The sequence below is a fragment of the Nycticebus coucang genome, chromosome 13 (genome assembly GCF_027406575.1).
Source record: "Nycticebus coucang isolate mNycCou1 chromosome 13, mNycCou1.pri, whole genome shotgun sequence".
Lineage (NCBI taxonomy): Eukaryota > Metazoa > Chordata > Mammalia > Primates > Lorisidae > Nycticebus > Nycticebus coucang.
This window is the reverse complement of record NC_069792.1, coordinates 74,391,775-74,409,281: the sequence shown is the minus strand read 5'-3', so window position 1 is coordinate 74,409,281 and position 17,507 is coordinate 74,391,775. Positions and strand designations below refer to the sequence as shown.

Below are 17,507 nucleotides of genomic sequence, written 5' to 3'. Positions count from 1 at the left end.
TTTCTAGGATGAGTTTGCAAACTTAGTTGTCCAATTTCATATAGTATGTTTTCAATATATAGTGATCAAAGAAAATTAAATGAGAATATTCAGAGTAAAAGAAATGGGCTAATTAATATAATCATTTTTTTCCAACTAATAATTATTTCATTTATTCATGGGTAAACACTTGAATCTTTTATTTAAAAATCTTTTCCAATTTTAGCAAAGATAAACAAATAAACATTATAATTCTTGTGATTGAGAATTACATTGGTTTTTTTATTGAAAGGCCTCTATTTTTCCTTATGAATTTATAATCAAGCGAAAATTCATTCAATTCAAGAAAAAGTGGTTATATACATCATATTGAAAATATAAAGAAAGTTTATGTCAGTTATTCAAAGAGAAATAGTGTGCTAAATAAACTATTTCAAGTGTCAGCTTTTCAATTATAAATTGCTATTAGACTAAAACCTAAAATTTTGTGACAGTTTATTTACTCTATAAGCAAAAACAAAAAGCTACTATCTTGTAGAAACTCAAACCAAAAAGCAAAAAGAAAAACATCCCCCAAAGAAGAAGCAAAGAGAGAGGTTTCAGTTGCTATTAAAACAAACTAAAATTCTATAAAGAATTTAAAGAACTGCCTACCATGGGTACAGCTCAGTGCTAAACAATAATTTCTATGACATAAATGGCTGAAATTTCCCATTCAACTTAGATGTTTCCTATACATACCAAAAAGGTTAAATCCAAGTAAAAATGTATTTTTAATACATTTTGATTTAATGTAATTGCCTTTGTAGAAATTATTATTTGTTTTTAATTATTGGCCTTTTATTTAATTGTTCCTTTAAAAAATATACAACCTTGTATGTTCTTTTTATGATCTCAGTTATTCCATTCCAGAAGCTTCAGGGGGTTTTTTGTTTGTTTTTTTTTTTACTTTTTGAAAAACTTTTTATTTCAGAATGATATCAAACTTAAGAAAAATTCCAAGCATATTATAAAATATTTCTATGTATATGTACCCACATTCACACGCATTTTTTGTCCCACTGTTTTTTGTTTTTTCTTTTACAGTTTCTTAACTTTCTTTCCTTTTTTTTTTGATTTGTTTTTATTGTTAAATCAGAACTGTGTACATTTGTACAATCAAGGGGTACAATGTGCTGATTTCATATACAATATGAAATATTCTCATCAAACTGTTCAACATAGCCTTCATGGCATTTTCTTAGTTATTCTATGTAGACATTTGTATTCTGCATTTAATAGGTTTCGCCTGTACCCATTCTAAGATGCACCGTAGGTGTGGCCCCACCCATTACACACCCTCTACCCTAACACCCCCCCTCCCTTGGCCCTTTCCTCATATTCTTGAGCTATAGTTGGGTTATAGCCTTCATGTGAAAGCTATAAATTAGCTTCATAGTAGAGCTGAGTACATTGGATACCTTTTCTTCCATTCTTGAGATACTTTGCTAAGAAGAGTATGTTCCAGCTCCATTCCATATAAACATGAAAGAGGTAAAGTCTCCATCTTTCTTTAAGGCTGCATAATAGTCCATGGTATACATGTACAACAGTTGCTAGTCCATTCGTGGGTTGATGGACACTTGGGCTTCTTCCATGAGTTAGCAATTATGAATTGGGCTACAATAAACATTCTGGTACAGATGTCTTTGTTATATTGTGACTTTTGGTCTTCTGCGTATATACCTAGTAAAGGAATTATAGGATCAAATGGCAGGTCTATTTTTAGATCTCTAAGTAGTCTCCAAACATCCTTCAAAAAGGAACGTATTAGTGTGCATTCCCACCAGCAGTGTAGAAGTGTAAGCTTTTCTCCACATCCATGCAACATCTCTGGTTTGGGGATTTTTGTTATGTGGGCTACTCTTACTGGGGTTAGGTGATATCTCAAAAGTATTTTTGATTTGCATTTCTCTGATGATTAAGGATGATGAGTTTTTTTTTCATGTGTCTGTAGATCGTGCATCTGTCTTCTTTAGAGAAGTTTCTCTTCAAGTCCTTTGCCCACCCTGAGATGGGATCACTTGTTCTTTTCTTGCTAATATGTTTGAGTTCTCTGTGGATTCTGGTTATTAGACCTTTATCGGAGGTATAACCTGCAAATATTTTCTCCCATTCTGAGGGCTGTCTGCTTGCTTTACTTACTATGTTCTTGGCTGTGCAGAAGCTTTTTAGTTTGATCAGGTCCCAGTAGTGTATTTTTGATAGTGCTTCAATTGCCTGGGGAGTCCTCCTCATAAAATATTCACCCATTCCGATTCCTTCAAGTGTTTTCCCTGTACTTTCTTCAAGTATTTTTATAGTTTCATGTCTTAAGTTTCAATCTTTTATCCAGTGAGAGTCTATCTTAGTTAATGGTGAAAGGTGTGGGTCCAGTTTCATCTTTTACAGATAGCCAGCCAGTTCACCCAGCACCATTTGCTTTGTTTTTATTTCTGAGTAATGTTTTGGTTATTCAAGGTTTTTTCTGATTCCATATAAAATGAAGTATAATTTTTTCAAGATCTTTAAAATATGACAATGGAGCTTTGATAGGAATTGCATTAAAATTATATATTGCTTTGGGTAGTATAGACACTTCAACAATGTTGGGTAGTATAGACATTTTAACAATATTGATTCTTCCCAGCCCTGAGCATGGTATGTTTTTCCATTTGTTAACATCTTCAGCTATTTCTTTTCTTAAAGTTTCATAGTTCTCTTTATAGAGATCTTTCACGTCCTTTGTTAGATAAACTCCCCAATATTTCATCTTTTTTGGCACTACTGTGAAAGGAATAGAGTCCTTGACTGTTTTTTCGGCTTGGCTATTGTTAGTATATATACAGGCTACAGATTTATGGGTGTTGATTTTGTAGCCTGAGACATTGCTGTATTCCTTGATCACTTCTAAAAGTTTTGAAGTAGAATCCCTAGTGTTTTCCAGATATACGATCATATCATCTGCGAAAAGTGAAAGTTTGATCTCTTCTGACCCTATGTGGATATCCTGGATCGCCTTTTCTTCCCTAATTGCAATGGCTAAAACTTTCATTACAATGTTAAAGAGCAATGGAGACAATGGGAAACCTTGCCTGGTTCCTGATCTAAGTGGAAATTATTTCAATTTAACTCCATTCAATACTATATTGGCTGTGGGTTTGCTATAGATGGCCTCTATTAGTTTAAGAAATGTCCCTTCTATACCAATTTTCTTAAGTGTTCTGATCATGAAAGGATGCTGGATATTATCAAAATCTTTTTCTGCATCAATTGAGAGAATCATATGGTCTTTATTTTTTTAGTTTGTTTATGGCTGAATTACATTTATAAATTATATGTATTGAACCAGCCTTGAGACCCTAGGATAAATCCCACATGGGCATGGTGTATAACTTGTTTAATGTGTTGTTGGATTCTGTTTGTTAGGATCTTACTGAGTATTTTTGCATCAATATTCATTAGTAATATTGGTCTATAATTTTGTTTTCTGGTTGGGTCTTTCCCTGGTTTAGGGATCAAGGTGATGTTTGCTTCGTAGAATGTGTTGGGTAGTATTCCTTCTTTTTCTATATTTTGGAAGAGGTTTAGTAATATAGGTACTAGTTCTTCTTTAAAGGTTTGGTAGAATTCTGATGTAAAGCCATATGGTCCTGGGCTTTTCTTTTTAGGGAGATTTTGTATAGTTGATGTTATTTCAGAACTTGATACAGGCCTGTTCAGCATTTCCTCTTTGTTCTGGCAAAGTCTTGGTAGGTGGCGTACTTCCAAGTATTGGTCGATTTCTTTCATATTTTCATATTTCTGACAGTAAAGTTTCTTGTAATATTCATTAAGGATTTTTTGAATTTCTGAGGGGTCTGTTGTTATTTCATCTTTACCATTTCTGATTGATGAAATTAGAGATTTTATTCTTTTTTTCCTGGTTAGGTTGGCCAAAGGTTTATCTATTTTATTGACCTTTTCAAAAAACCAACTTTTGGATTTATTGATCTGTTGTATAATTCTTTTGTTTTCAATTTCATTTAATTCTGCTCTGATTTTGGTTATTTCTTTTCTTCTGCTGGGTTTGGGGTTGGAATGTTCTTCCTTCTCCAGTTGATTGAGAAGTAAGTTATTAATTTCCTCTCTTTCTGTTTCCTTGAGGAAGGCTCACAGTACTATAAATTTCCCTCTTAGGACTGCCTTTGCAGTATCCCAGAGGTTCTGATAATTTGTGTCTTCATTGTAGTTTTGTTCCAAAGTTTGGTGATTTCCTTCTTAATCTCATCTATAACCCATCTATCCATGAGCATAAGGTTATTTAGCTTCCATGTTTTTGTATGGGTATGAAGATTCCTGTTGTTATTGAGTTCAACTTTTATTCCATGATGGTCTGAGAAGATGCAAGGAATATTTCTATTTTTTTTAATTTTCTGAGGTTAGATTTGTGGCCTAGGATGTGGTCGATTTTGGAGTATGTTCCGTGGGCTGATGAGAAGAATGTGTATTCAGTTTTGTTGGGATGAAATGTTCTATAGATGTCTGTTAAGTCCAGATGTTGAATGATTAAGTTTAAATCTGAGATGTATTTGCTTAGCTTCTTTTTGGAGGATCTATCCAGCACTGCTAAAGGGGTGTTAAAATCTCCAGCTACTATGGAACTGGTGGAAATCAAGTTGCTCATGTCTGTTAGAGTTTCTCTTATAAAATGAGGTGCGTTCTGTTTGGGTGCATAAATATTAATAATTGAAATATCATCATATTATTACCTTTAACAAATATAAAGTGTCCATCCTTATCCTTCCTTATTTTGGTTGGTTTAAAGCCTATTGCATCTGCGAATAGGATTGCAATGCCTGCTTTTTTCTGTTTTCCATTGGCCTGGAGTATAGATGACCATCTCTTCACCTTGAGTCTATATTTGTCTTTTAATGTAATATGCGATTCTTGTATGCAGCAGATATCTGGCTTGAGTTTTTGTATCCAGTCAACCAACCTGTGCCTCTTTAGAGGATGATTTAAACCATTCACATTAATTGAGTATGTTGATAAGCCTTTTAAGAGTCCAGTGGACATTTTTAATCCTTTTGTGACTGTAGAGGTTGGAATTTGATCAAAATTTTCTGGGTGTGTTTACTTTTGTGGTGGAGGATTACACTGGTCTCTATGGAGGATAGGTCTGAGAATATCCTGGAGAGCTGGTTTAGTTGTGGCAAATTTCTTCAACATGTGAATGTCATTGAAGTATTTAATTTCTCCATCAGAAATGAAACTCAGTTTAGCTGGGTACAGGATCCTGGGTTGAAAGTTATTTTGTTTAGGAGATCAAAAGTTGATGACCATCCTCTTCTAGCTTGAAAGGTTTCAGTGGAGAGATCTGCAGTTATTCTAATGTTCTTCCCCTTGTAGGTGATGGCTTTCTTTCGTCTGGCTGCTTTCAGAATTTTTTCCTTCATATTAACTTTAGTGAAATTGATTATGATGTGTCTGGGGGATGTCTTATTCAGGTTGAGTTGTGTGGAGTTCTGAAACTGTCTGCTATCTGAATTTCAGAATCTCTTGGCATGTCTGGAAAGTTCTCTTTCATAATCTCATGAAGAAGAGACTCTGTGCCTTGTGAAGCCACTTCATCGCTTTTGGGGATCCCTACAAGATGAATATTGATTTTCTTAGAATTATCCCAGAGCTCTCTGAGAGAATGATCTGTTTTTGCCCTCCATTTCTCTTCCTCTCTGAGAGTTTGGGAGCATTCAAAATCTTTGTATTCAATGTCAGAAATCCTTTCTTCTGCTTGCTCCATTCTGTTACTGAGGGATTCTACTGTGATTCTCAGATCTTTGAGGGCTGAAAATTCTTGTCTCAATGTGTCAAAATCTTTGGTCATTTGGTCTTGGAATTCATTGAATTCTGGAGACATCTTTTGGGTTACTGCTTGGAATTCTAATTCAATCTTATTTGCTATCTAGATTCTGAATTCGATTTCTGACATCTCAGCTATTTGTGCATGGGATCTTTTGCTGTGTCTGCCCCATTGATCCTTACGGGAGTTGATCTACTCTGATTATTCATATTTCCAGAGTTTTTCCCTTGATTTCGCCTCATGATTGTTTTTCACCATTGCCTCTGGCAGTCCTCAGAGTTGGGGAGGTGTCTCTCCAAGATTAGACCCTAGTGGGATCACTCTATTGTTGCTGGATATTTGTAGGAAGTGACCCTGTGTAGCTCTTCTGTGGCTGCACCAGCCAGGGAGTTCTGGTTATGGGAGCACCTCCTGAGTGTGACACACCCAGATATAGCAACAGGGAGGGGAGTGGTCCACACGGTTTTGGGAGTGCCTGGCGCCCAGTGACTTTGGCACAGAGGGCCCAAGGCTCCTGCATCTCTGGCCAGAAGGGCTCTGCGCAGAGGTAGGGAGGGCTCCGGAGGGCACATGGCTGCCAGAGTCCTTGGCCAGATGGGCAGACCGGTGTGGAGGAATGAAGGGTTCGGGATGGAGGACATGGTGTTGGCGGCTCCCGGAGTTCCTGGTCAGGGTGTTCAGAGGTGCGGTGGCTGGGGTAGCGGGTCCCAGTGCAGCTCTTGCCCGGGTCCGGGCAGGTGCAGCTCTTTGGGAGGTCCGGGAGGGTGCCGATCACGTGTACTGGCACAGCTCTTTCTGGAGGTCCAGGCGGGTGCCGATTGTGGGTCCCAGCGCAGCTGTTCCAGAGGTCTGGGAGGGTGCAGATGGCGGTTTCTGGCGCAACTCTTTCAGACGTCTGGGAGGTTGCTGATCACGGGTCCTGGTGCAACTCTTCTGGAGGTCCAGAAGCTTCAGTTTTATTTCCCAGGAAAACAAATGGAAAGTACACAGGGAGGAGGATGAACTGCAGCAAAGCCTTTGTCATATGATAGTGACCTCGCGGGCTCGCAGGGAGTGAGGGTGTGTGTGTGGCTCCCTCATCAGCCAGTCAGGGTTTCTCTGTGGGAAAGTGGAGAGGAGCTAGCGGAGCCGGTCTGCCTCCACTCACTGTACCTGTAGAAATTATTTTTTACAGTGACAATATGGGAGGACATACATGTGAATCTGAAATAAATTAGACATGGAAAAAATGTAAACTACTTTAAACCAAGATCCTGATAACAATTTTTTTTTAAAACCCAAATGTTCATTTGTGCTTCTATAACAAAATACCAGAGATTGGGTAATTTTTATTCTATTTTATTTTTATTTTTTGAGACAGTGCATCATCACCCTTGGTAGAATGCCATGGTGTCATAGCTCACAGCAACCTCAAACTCTTGGACTCAAGCAATTCTCTTGCCTCGGCCTCCCAAGTATCTGGGATTATAGGCACCTGCCACAAAGCCCAGCAATTTTTAGAGATGAGGTCTCACTCTGGCTCAGGCTGGTCTTGAACCTGTGAGTTCAGTCAATCCACCCGCCTTGGCCTTCCAAGTGCTGAGATTACAGGTGTGAGCCACTGTGCCCAGCTAAGATTGGGTAATTTTTAAAAAACAGAGGTTTATTTCTCAGAATTCTGAAGGTTGGAGGTCCAAGGTTAGGGTGCCACTAGATTCTGTGTCTGGTGAGGGCTACTGTCTGCTTCTTAGATGGCACTTTATAGTTGTGTCCTCACATGACAGAGGGGTAAACACTGTGTCCTCATGTGCAAGAAGATGAAATGGAAAAATAGGGCTATCTAGTTCCCTACAACCCTTTTATAAGGTACTAACTTCTAGAGACTCTGCCTCTGAATACTGTTGCATTGGGAGATAAGTCTCACCATGAATTTTGAGGGAATGCAAGCATTCAAAGCAAAGCATCAAATAAATAAAGCTTTCTCTTTTTTTTTCCATTCTAATGATTACTATTTCTACTATTAAAAAGTATTGGTATCTGTCATTGAGTGTTTACCATTTGTTAGGATTTGTGCTCTGTGCTGTACTTAATTCTCTCACTAATTATCACAAAAAACCTAAGAGATATATACTATTATATTTTTCTATTTTATATCTAAAGAAATGGTATCTTAGCAAAAAAACACAACTTTCTTTTTCTTTTTTTTTTTTTTTTTTGTAGAGACAGAGTCTCACTTTATGGCCCTTGGTAGAGTGCCGTGGCCTCACACAGCTCACAGCAACCTCCAACTCCTGGGCTTAAGCGATTCTCTTGCCTCAGCCTCCCGAGTAGCTGGGACTACAGGCACCCACCACAACGCCCGGCTATTTTTTGGTTGCAGTTTGGCTGGGGGCCGGGTTTGAACCCGCCACCCTCGGTATATGGGGCCGACACCTTACCGACTGAGCCACAGGCGCCGCCCACAACTTTCTTTTTCATGGTAACACAACTAATATGTGTTGGATCTAAGATTTAAGCCCAAGTCTATTTGACTCAGGAAACAATGCTCTTGTGTTTACGTCCGTCTCTTCTTTTGTATGTTTCCTCTTTTTTGTTGTCTTGTTTTAATCTAAAGCTTCACTACAATGGGCAATTTTTTTATGACATGATAAAATATCTAATAAGAGGACATTACTGATAAAGCATGTGGAAATGAGTATTCCGTAATTTGTAGCCTATTTCTTTCTAACTTTGCTATTTTCTCTACAGTTACTAATTTGAGTTTGGCAAAATTATATCATTTCTTAATGAAATGGCTACTTTTAAAATTTGTTTTCCTCAACAATCTCTTTTGCTTGATATCATGATTTCTTCTCTGCTTAATGAATGATTTTCATTAAATATACAATGTAAATACAACATACTTCAATAATAAATTTGCGGATCTTACAAGAATTAGATATCTTAATGTGATAAGTCAAAGAAAATGAACTTGAATACTGTTGAATCTCATACATAATCTTTGACTAAGGGGATGTGGTAGAATTAGAATAATATCAGTTGAAAGAGAGAAAATCAACAATACTGATGATTTGATAGATGTTTCAATATAGGATGATTTCAATGTGAAAAAAATAGGGGCCCTTAAAAAATTAATAAAGCCCTTAAAATATTAATATAATTAAACCAATTAGCATTTTACAGTGGTGCAGTGAAAATAATTATAAAGTATTGATTTCTTTTTTTTTATTTATTCACATGTATATATATTGCTTACAAGGTTTGGTAGACATAGTTGAGTTCCTTTTAGGCTGGCAAGTGGTATTTTTTTTTTTTTTAATTAAATCATAGCTGTGTACAAATGCAATCATGAGGTACAATGTGCTGGTTCCATATACAGCCTGAAATATTTTCACTGAACTGGTTAAGATAGCCTTCATGGCATTTTCTTAATTATTGTGTTCAAACCCTTATACTCTACACTTAGTAAACTTCACCTGCACCCTTCCAAGATGCACCCTAGGTGTGGACCCAACAATCACCCTCTCTCCACCCTACCTCCCCCTCCCTTCCCCTCCCTTGTCTCCTTCCTCATACTCTTGTACTGAGATTGGGTTGTAGCCTTCCTATGAAAGCTATAAATTAGTTTCAAATTAGGGCATAAAAGTACATTGGGTACTTTTTCTTCCATTCTTTGGATACCTTGCTAAGAAGAATATTTCAAAGCCTAGTAAAGTATCATTGGTATTCCAAAAATTTGTGCCCTTCATTATGTCTAACTAGAGTGATTTGTAACTTATCTAAAGTATTGATTTCTATTTGCATTTTTTCACTTTTTTGTAGAGTGTGTGTATATGTGTGTTTTGTTGCTAGGTAATCAAGAAAATGAAAGGCATAGTTACAAATCACTCTAGTTAGACATTCTTAAGGGCAAAAATTTTTGGAATACCAATGACACTTTACTAGGCTTTGAAATATTATAGAGGGGAGACCTTACCTACTGAATTCTTTCTTCTCAGTTCCTGCCAGAGTGCCCAATACTAATATGTTTTGTGTAAATGGTTTTGTTAATTGAAGAATTTCAATTATATATCCACCGTTATTTTTCTGTTTTGCTTTCAGATATTTTTTAGATAAAGAAAATATTGCTATCATTTTTTAATTTTATTTATTTTTTGCGACAGAGTCTCTCTTCTGTTGTTCAGGCTAGAGTGCCATGATATCAGCCCAGCTCACAGAAACCTCAAACACCGAGTTTCAAATGATCCTCCTGCCTCAGACTCCTGAGTAGCTAGGACTACAGGGATCCAGCACAACACCTGGCTAATTTTCTATTTTTAGTTGAGATGGGATCTTGCTCTTGCTCAAGCTGGTCTCAAACTCCTGACTTCAAGGGATCCTCCTACTTAGGCCTCCCAGAGTACTAAGATTACACACTTCTTTTTTTATATAAAAAAAAAGACCCTAGTCCAATGACATATGTGAATGTGTCAGCTGTGATTTGCTTTTTCTGTCTTAATGTTTTCAGAATTTTTCTGGAATAAATGTAATTTATTAATAATGAGAATGTTTTCAATCTCCCATGTCTGGCCATAATAGAGATACTGGTAAAAAGATCAAATTGAACTCACCTAAATTCTAACAACTACTATCCAACTAGCTTCAGAGTATCAATGAGTTGAGAAATGGGCTATTTAATTAATCTTTTTCTGAAAATATGCTTCATGAGCAAAAACTCTTCCCTTTTCCCAATTATCAATTATTCAGTGACTGCAGACACATTTTTATAATACCCATTATCAATGTTGGAAAGAGAAGCTTCCCCAAGATAACTGGTTTTTCCAGATTACATGCATCATGAAATCAAGATCATGAATTCAAATATCATGCATAGTTTGGCAGAAGAACTATGAACATAAGAAAGCACCCACTAAACCAAATTAGAAGAAAACGATATTTGCCTAACACCAGGTAGCTCAAAACATTACCCTAATTTTATACTTCGGTGAAATTATTTTCTGTCAAGTTCAGATTGAGAGAGAGATCTAAAACCTAAGAACAATTAATTACTCATTCAAAAATACATTTTTTTGTGTGTGAGCACAAAACAGTTTAAGATTTTAATTATATGGAAATCCATTTATTTCAAAGTCTAACAGGCTCAGCCACCTCCAGTACCTAGAGCCCCCAGTATACTCGGTGCACGTGGTATTTTGGAGAGAAGACCACTAGTGCTAGGACAGGGCTTGTCAAACGTTTCAGGCCTAAAAAGAAATGTGCTCACCAGTTTTCTTAGATCAGCAGTTCTCCACCTGTGGGTCACGACCCACAGGAACTGTATTAAAGGGCCGTGGCATTAGGAAGGTTGAGAACCACTGTTTTAGATGATTTTTCTTTTCTTTTCTTTTCTCTTTCCTTTCCTTTCCTTTCCTTTCCTTTTTTAATTTAATTCAATTTATTTTTTTTTTTGTTATCCAGGACTTCTGCTTCCACAATGTCCAGTGTCCCAAACCCTGTGTCTGGCAAGTTGTGTTCATTTGGGCCAGGCCCACCATAACTGATCAATTCAAGCTGATAAAGCTTTTTGTTCCATATGACCAGCATAGATGTTCACTGGATTTTTGTTAAGAATCTTAAAATTCTCAAAGATATTTTCTAGTAGAAGATAGTTCGGGGAGATTGGCCTAGGCTCAGACAAGAGAGGGCTAGGGAATATCCCCAATGGAACTGGGGGAAGGAGTGAAAGCTATTCCTTTACTGCAGTGGTTCTCAACCAGGGAGGATTTTGCTTCCCAGGGGACATCTGGCAATTTCTGAAGATTTATTTGGCTATCACAGTGCAGGGGCAGGGAGTGGTATTGGAATCTCACTGGTAGTTGCTAGGGGCACTGCTGAATATCCCACTATGCACAGAGAAGACTCGACTAAGAATTATCTGGTTCCAAATATTAATAGTGTCAAGGTTAAGGTTGACAAACACTATCTTCCTCAGATCTGAAAAGGAAACCAACTTTTGAATTTGGAAATTAGAAGCATGATGATAGGAACGGTTTAGCTATCTTTTTTGGAGCTTCATTTTGCTACAGTAGAACTCTGTTTGGGGCTTGAAGCCAGAAGCCTGGCAGAGTAGATGTGTGCTGATGCCCAAGCAAGCATGTGCATGGCTGCGTTATCTGTAATAGGAAAAAACAGAATAATCCAAATGTCAGTCCATAGGACTTTGGTTGCATAAATTATATTGAAACTATATCTACATAGGGAATATCATGCCATTAAAAACAGGTTACATGTATATGTGTATTAACATGGAAAAATGTCCATAAGATTGAATAAAAGATAAATAATTTTAAGGAAGGTGAATAAAGTCATCTTATTTCATTTAAAAATTCACATTTATAATATTCATGTAAGAAGTTAAAAGAGAAAGTTGTTTGAAGCAGCTTAGATTGACTGGAATTACCAAAATTAAGTCTTATTGTTGGTGTAAAGGTTGTTTACTTAGATTTGTCATAAATAATGCTAAATGGGCATCAATCACATAATAGAAGAAAGAGAAGCTTCCCACAAAACAAATTCAAATCCTTAATGTCATTTATGTATTTTTGAGAATTTGAATGCTTTAATCATTTCTTCACATACTCATTTGCTTATTTAATATTTAATCAAATATTTACTCTCTTAAAAGAAGACAAGTACTAAATTATGCTCTGAGAATACATCAGCATATAACATACAGAGTATTTGTCTTTACGGAGTTTATGGATGTGTGCGTGTCTATGTCTGTGTGTGATATTTGTTTAAGGATTTTGGTGATCTTAGATTTTTTTTACAATAAACCACAGCAGCCTGTTGTCATACACCGATGTCTCCGAAGTTCAGGGTGATCTTCCGTAGCTATTCTAAGGTTTTGCTTGAAAAGACCCAAAGCTTTTTTATTGTTATTGCTGAAAATAAGCTGGTAGTGAATGAATTGACTTGTAGAGCAGGTGCTGTGTACAAAGACTGTTGCTATTGGAAACTGCCTCTTTGACTAGCCTTTGCTTCATTAGCAAATCACCAGACAAATCCTTCTGAAGCTTTTGTTGCCAGGGATTCCATTCAAGATGCTACCACAATATGCAGAACTCTTTCTTCAGTGTCTGTCAAATAAATCCTCTGTCCTTTCTTTTGGTGGCTGGGTCTCAGCTCAAGTGCCCTATGACTGGTCTGGCTGTTCCTTCTTGCCAAAATTGTAATCCAGTCTGTAAAGCACTAACCAAAAATAAACATTTGTAGGTGTTCTCTTTAATTTCATCTTCCTAATTAGGCATCGAATTGATAAATATAAAATAAAATAAATTGAAAGTTTATGCTCTTTTTTTAAATGGTTATAATTTTTTTAACATAAAAAGAAAACAGATTTCTGTTAAACAACCAGGATTATTTGACTTCCTGTCTAATTCGTTGTATCATGAAAAACAATCTTTTCCTCATCAATAATCACAGGAAGAAAAGCCATGCTGTATACAAAACTCTGATTAGGCCTGAGGCAGAAACACTCGAGTTTGATTTCAGCACATTGCCTGAGGACTCCAATAACTGTCAAGTGGCCTGCCCGAGAATATTGTTCTTTAATTTAAATGTCATTATTCATAATCTGAAAACTTCTTAAGCTCAACAAATTAGAATAACATGAAAGGAATCTTGACATTCATAATTCTTCATGGCAAATTAATAATACAGTGTAAGTGAAGTGCTGTTAAGTCTGCCATGCCATCATTCATTCTTAGTCCTTAATTCTGGACCTCCCAAATGGAACGAATGAATTTTAAAGAGAGAAAAGAATGGAGGGCAGAGGTAGGGATTGAAAATTGCCCAGATTTACCTGGGGAAATTATTCTCTCTTTTATGAATAAAAATATTTAGTAGATTAAAAGGCAATCGTACTACATAGTTTTTTTAATCTCCGGAAAATAAAAAGATAACCTAATTTTTTTCTTTTTTTTTAGCCCACTCATGGTCCAAATCAGTCTTAAATTCTATGCTTCAAAATAATTATTTGGTGAATGGCTTGTGTATAATATAATCTTTGTTATGTTTTACTCTCAGAGACTATTTTGCGTTTTTTGTATTTTCTAAGCTCTCTCAAGCTTTTGAAAGTTTTGGGATGGCATCATAAATACATCATAATGGTATATATGCATTTATACTCATGGGCAAGGGACCAGTGCACCTGAGGGAACCCCATGCTCCGAACAGTCCTCTGTTTAGAGTTTAATGCACTGTGATAGTCATCTCTAAATTCTTAATAATTTTATCTTCAACCTTTTATTTTGTAACTGAAGTCCATTGTGACAATGGAGCTTGTGCTGAGGGCGTGGAGCCTCCGCCCAGGTGTTGCCTGCCTTTCTCTTGTTTCTCTTGCATCCTGGGATGGCTTCTTGGCCTTTCTCTCCCCACAGCCTGGTGCCTCTAGCCCTGCCTGACCTCCCCATTCCCACTCCTATTCTGAGGCCACACAAAACCCCAACCAAGCCAGTCAATTATGTTGTCAGTACAGAGAAGTTCTCATTACACTGTTGTGCTATTCCTTTGTGGGGGTTAGGAATAAAGATGGGATGCTCAGAGCAAAGAAGCATCTGTCCCTGTCCCGGGCAGGCAATGTCATGGAAAAGGAGTTGGGTTGATGCATCTTCTCACCCACGCTCCAGTCCAGGTGGCAAGTGCATTGCAGAGTGGAAATTGCAATTTGTTGGAGATTGCTCTTGTGCCTAGTTTAGTAGCTATCTGATGAAAATAGGATATTGATTTCTCTACTACCAACCATGGCACTTTTATTTTGCATTGAACCTACAAATCATGTATTCTACACTGTATGGGATAAATTCACATTTTATACTTTATTCTTTTTGGACCTAACTTTTTTTAATTAAAAACTATTATACTGGCGGTGCCTGTGGCTCAAGGAGTAGGGCACCGGTCCCATATGCCAGCGGTGGCAGGTTCAAACCTCGCCCTGGCCAAAAACCAAAAAAAAAAAAAATAATAAAAACTATTATACTATCCAGTTCATTGCTGCTGTACAGAAAACATGCTGCCAGTCCAGTCAGCCTACTGATAAACAAGAGCTTTCAGTAGCCACATATAGGAAACTAACTTTGAAGATCGCGGCAGGAACTGGATGCTATAGGATGATTTCTCACGGTTTTATAATGCAGGATAGAAGAGGTGACTCCATTAGAGTTCACTACAACATTCTGGCATGTTAACCTAGTCTTTTCAGGGTCTAAATGACAGTTTCTGAACCATATGTGTAGAATCTGTAATACCGTCCATTATCATAATCTGGAATTGCCAGTATGCTGCTTAAGTAGGCTTATGTTTTATGATTAAAAATGAATGTAGTAACTACTTTTCCTACTTATATATTAAGTATGCCATATGCTTACTACTCCTTTTCATTAACAACCTGCCTCGTTAACCATCTGCTCTTCTAATCCAATACTGACAGTCATCAGTTGTGGAGACCCAGGTGTACCAGCCAATGGACTGAGATATGGAGATGATTATGTGGTTGGACAAAATGTTTCTTACATGTGCCAGCCAGGCTACACAATGGAATTGAATGGCTCCAGAATCAGGACTTGTACCACTAATGGCACATGGAGTGGAGTGATGCCAACTTGTAGAGGTATGATAATAGTTTCTTCAACACTTTAGAATGGTAACCATGTATTTCCTTATGTATTATATGCAAGCATAAAGTACATTTGAGTAATTTTTTAATACTTACTTCCACTTCTTTTTCTAGTACTGCAATAGCTGATGCAGTTTTTTTTAACTGTAATGTAATATATAGGATTTAAAATGAGATTTCTACAAAAACACTGCATCTTATTGTAAGTAACAACAATGAGCTTTAGTGCAACCAAAATAATAAAAATATTGTTTTTGTTTTATTAATATTAGCATTATTATAATGCTGAATTATAACTAATTTGCCAATCCAGTTGAGTCCACGCATTCAAGGATGGGGAACCAACCATTATTTGGGAACAGCCAGCCTGAATTATAGAAGTGTAATCTTTCCTAAAGGAGAGAACCTGTTCAAAGAATACAATCTATGACTTAGCAATTATGAATTGGGCTGCAATAAACATTCTGGTACAAATATCTTTGTTATGTTGTGATTTTTGGTCTTCTGGGTATCGATCCACAAATGGATTAATAAACTGTGGTATATGTACACCATGGAATATTATGCAGCCTTAAAGAAAGATGGAGACTTTACCTCTTTCATGTTTACATGGATGGAGCTGGAACATATTCTTCTTAGTAAAGTATCTCAAGAATGGAAGAAAAAGTGCCCAATGTACTCAGCTCTACTATGAAACTAATTTGGGGCTCTCACATGAAAGCTATAACCCAGTTACAACCTAACAATAGGGGGAAGTGGGAAAGGGAGGGGAGGGAGGGGGTGGTGGGTAGAGGGAGGGGGATAGGTGGGATCATACCTGTGGTGCATCTTACAGGGGTATTTGCGAAGCTTGGTAAATGTAGAATGTAAATGTTTTGGCACAGTAACTGAGATAATGCCAGGAAGGCTATGTTAACCTTTGTGATGAAAATGTGTCAAATGGTCTATGAAGCGAATGTATGATGCCCCATGATCATATCAATGTATACAGTTATGATTTAATAAAAAAAAAGAGAATACAATCTAGATTAATGTTTCAGTCAACATAGACCCAAGTTTGTTATTGTCTGCTATTTGCTGTTCCACTGGAAATATTCTTATGTGTCTTTCATGGTCATATTTTATGATTACTTGTGAAATACTGTAAATGCAATGTCAGACAATGTATATTGTTTGATAATAATTTTGCTTTGTAATAATTGTGATTTCTCATTTAGGCATCTTTGTAAATGTCTGTGGACTAAGAGATTGATATTTCCTTGATTTATAATCTAACCAAAAAAAATTCCAAAGTGTTTTTCTTTTTCTTCAGTTTCTGATTATTCATTTTCTGAATCTTATCACTGTAAACATATTTAATGAAATTATGAAAGTATATGAACACATATTTTTACCATTTAGAAGTTATTTTATACATCCATGATTTCATACTGATAATTTCAATTTTAACCAATGTCAAAAGATTATTTCTAATACGATACTAGTCATAACAATACAATCACTCTCATTTTTAGATTTTGAATTTGGTAGCCTTCCTTTTTCTTTCATCTCTACCTTATCCAGCATATCTTGTCTTGAGAAAGTCTTGAAATAATTTAAACAAAATAAATTTTAAAAATTTATAAATCCTGTAATAAGTCTTACCATTCTATCTGACACTATATACAACCAATTTGGCTATTTAATCAGACACATGATCTGTGTTTCCAAAAGCAACACAGAACTATTTCCACATTCTTTGTTGAAACTATGTATAGCTAAAGTAGCCCAGATCTTCAGTCCATCTAAAGCTCCTTGAAAATAATTTTATGCAAAACCAATAACTTATTAGTTACAGTACACTAGATAGAAGGTCAACCTCTATTTGCCCTCCCCTACATGTCTGGCAGCTTGCTATTTTGTAAGAGAGTCTCTGACAAGCAGTAGCCATTATGTTGCCAAGAAAATGCTGCATCGTAGAGGGATTAATTCCAGGGATGTCTCAGGAATACGACCAGGAGACTAAAACATGTCACACCATATTGTCCTCAGAAA

The 17,507-nt window shown here is 36.5% G+C and overlaps 1 protein-coding gene across 3 annotated transcripts in view; it reads left to right on the top strand.

Moving 5' to 3' along the window:
• CSMD3 (CUB and Sushi multiple domains 3) overlaps nt 1-17,507 on the top strand; it is a 1,164,849-nt gene that overhangs the window by 1,107,535 nt on the left and 39,807 nt on the right. For all 3 annotated transcript variants that reach the window (XM_053559351.1, XM_053559349.1, XM_053559348.1), the window contains one exon: nt 15,288-15,467. In XM_053559351.1, coding sequence (XP_053415326.1) covers nt 15,288-15,467 — 180 coding nt within the window. The remainder of the gene's footprint in view (nt 1-15,287; nt 15,468-17,507) is intronic.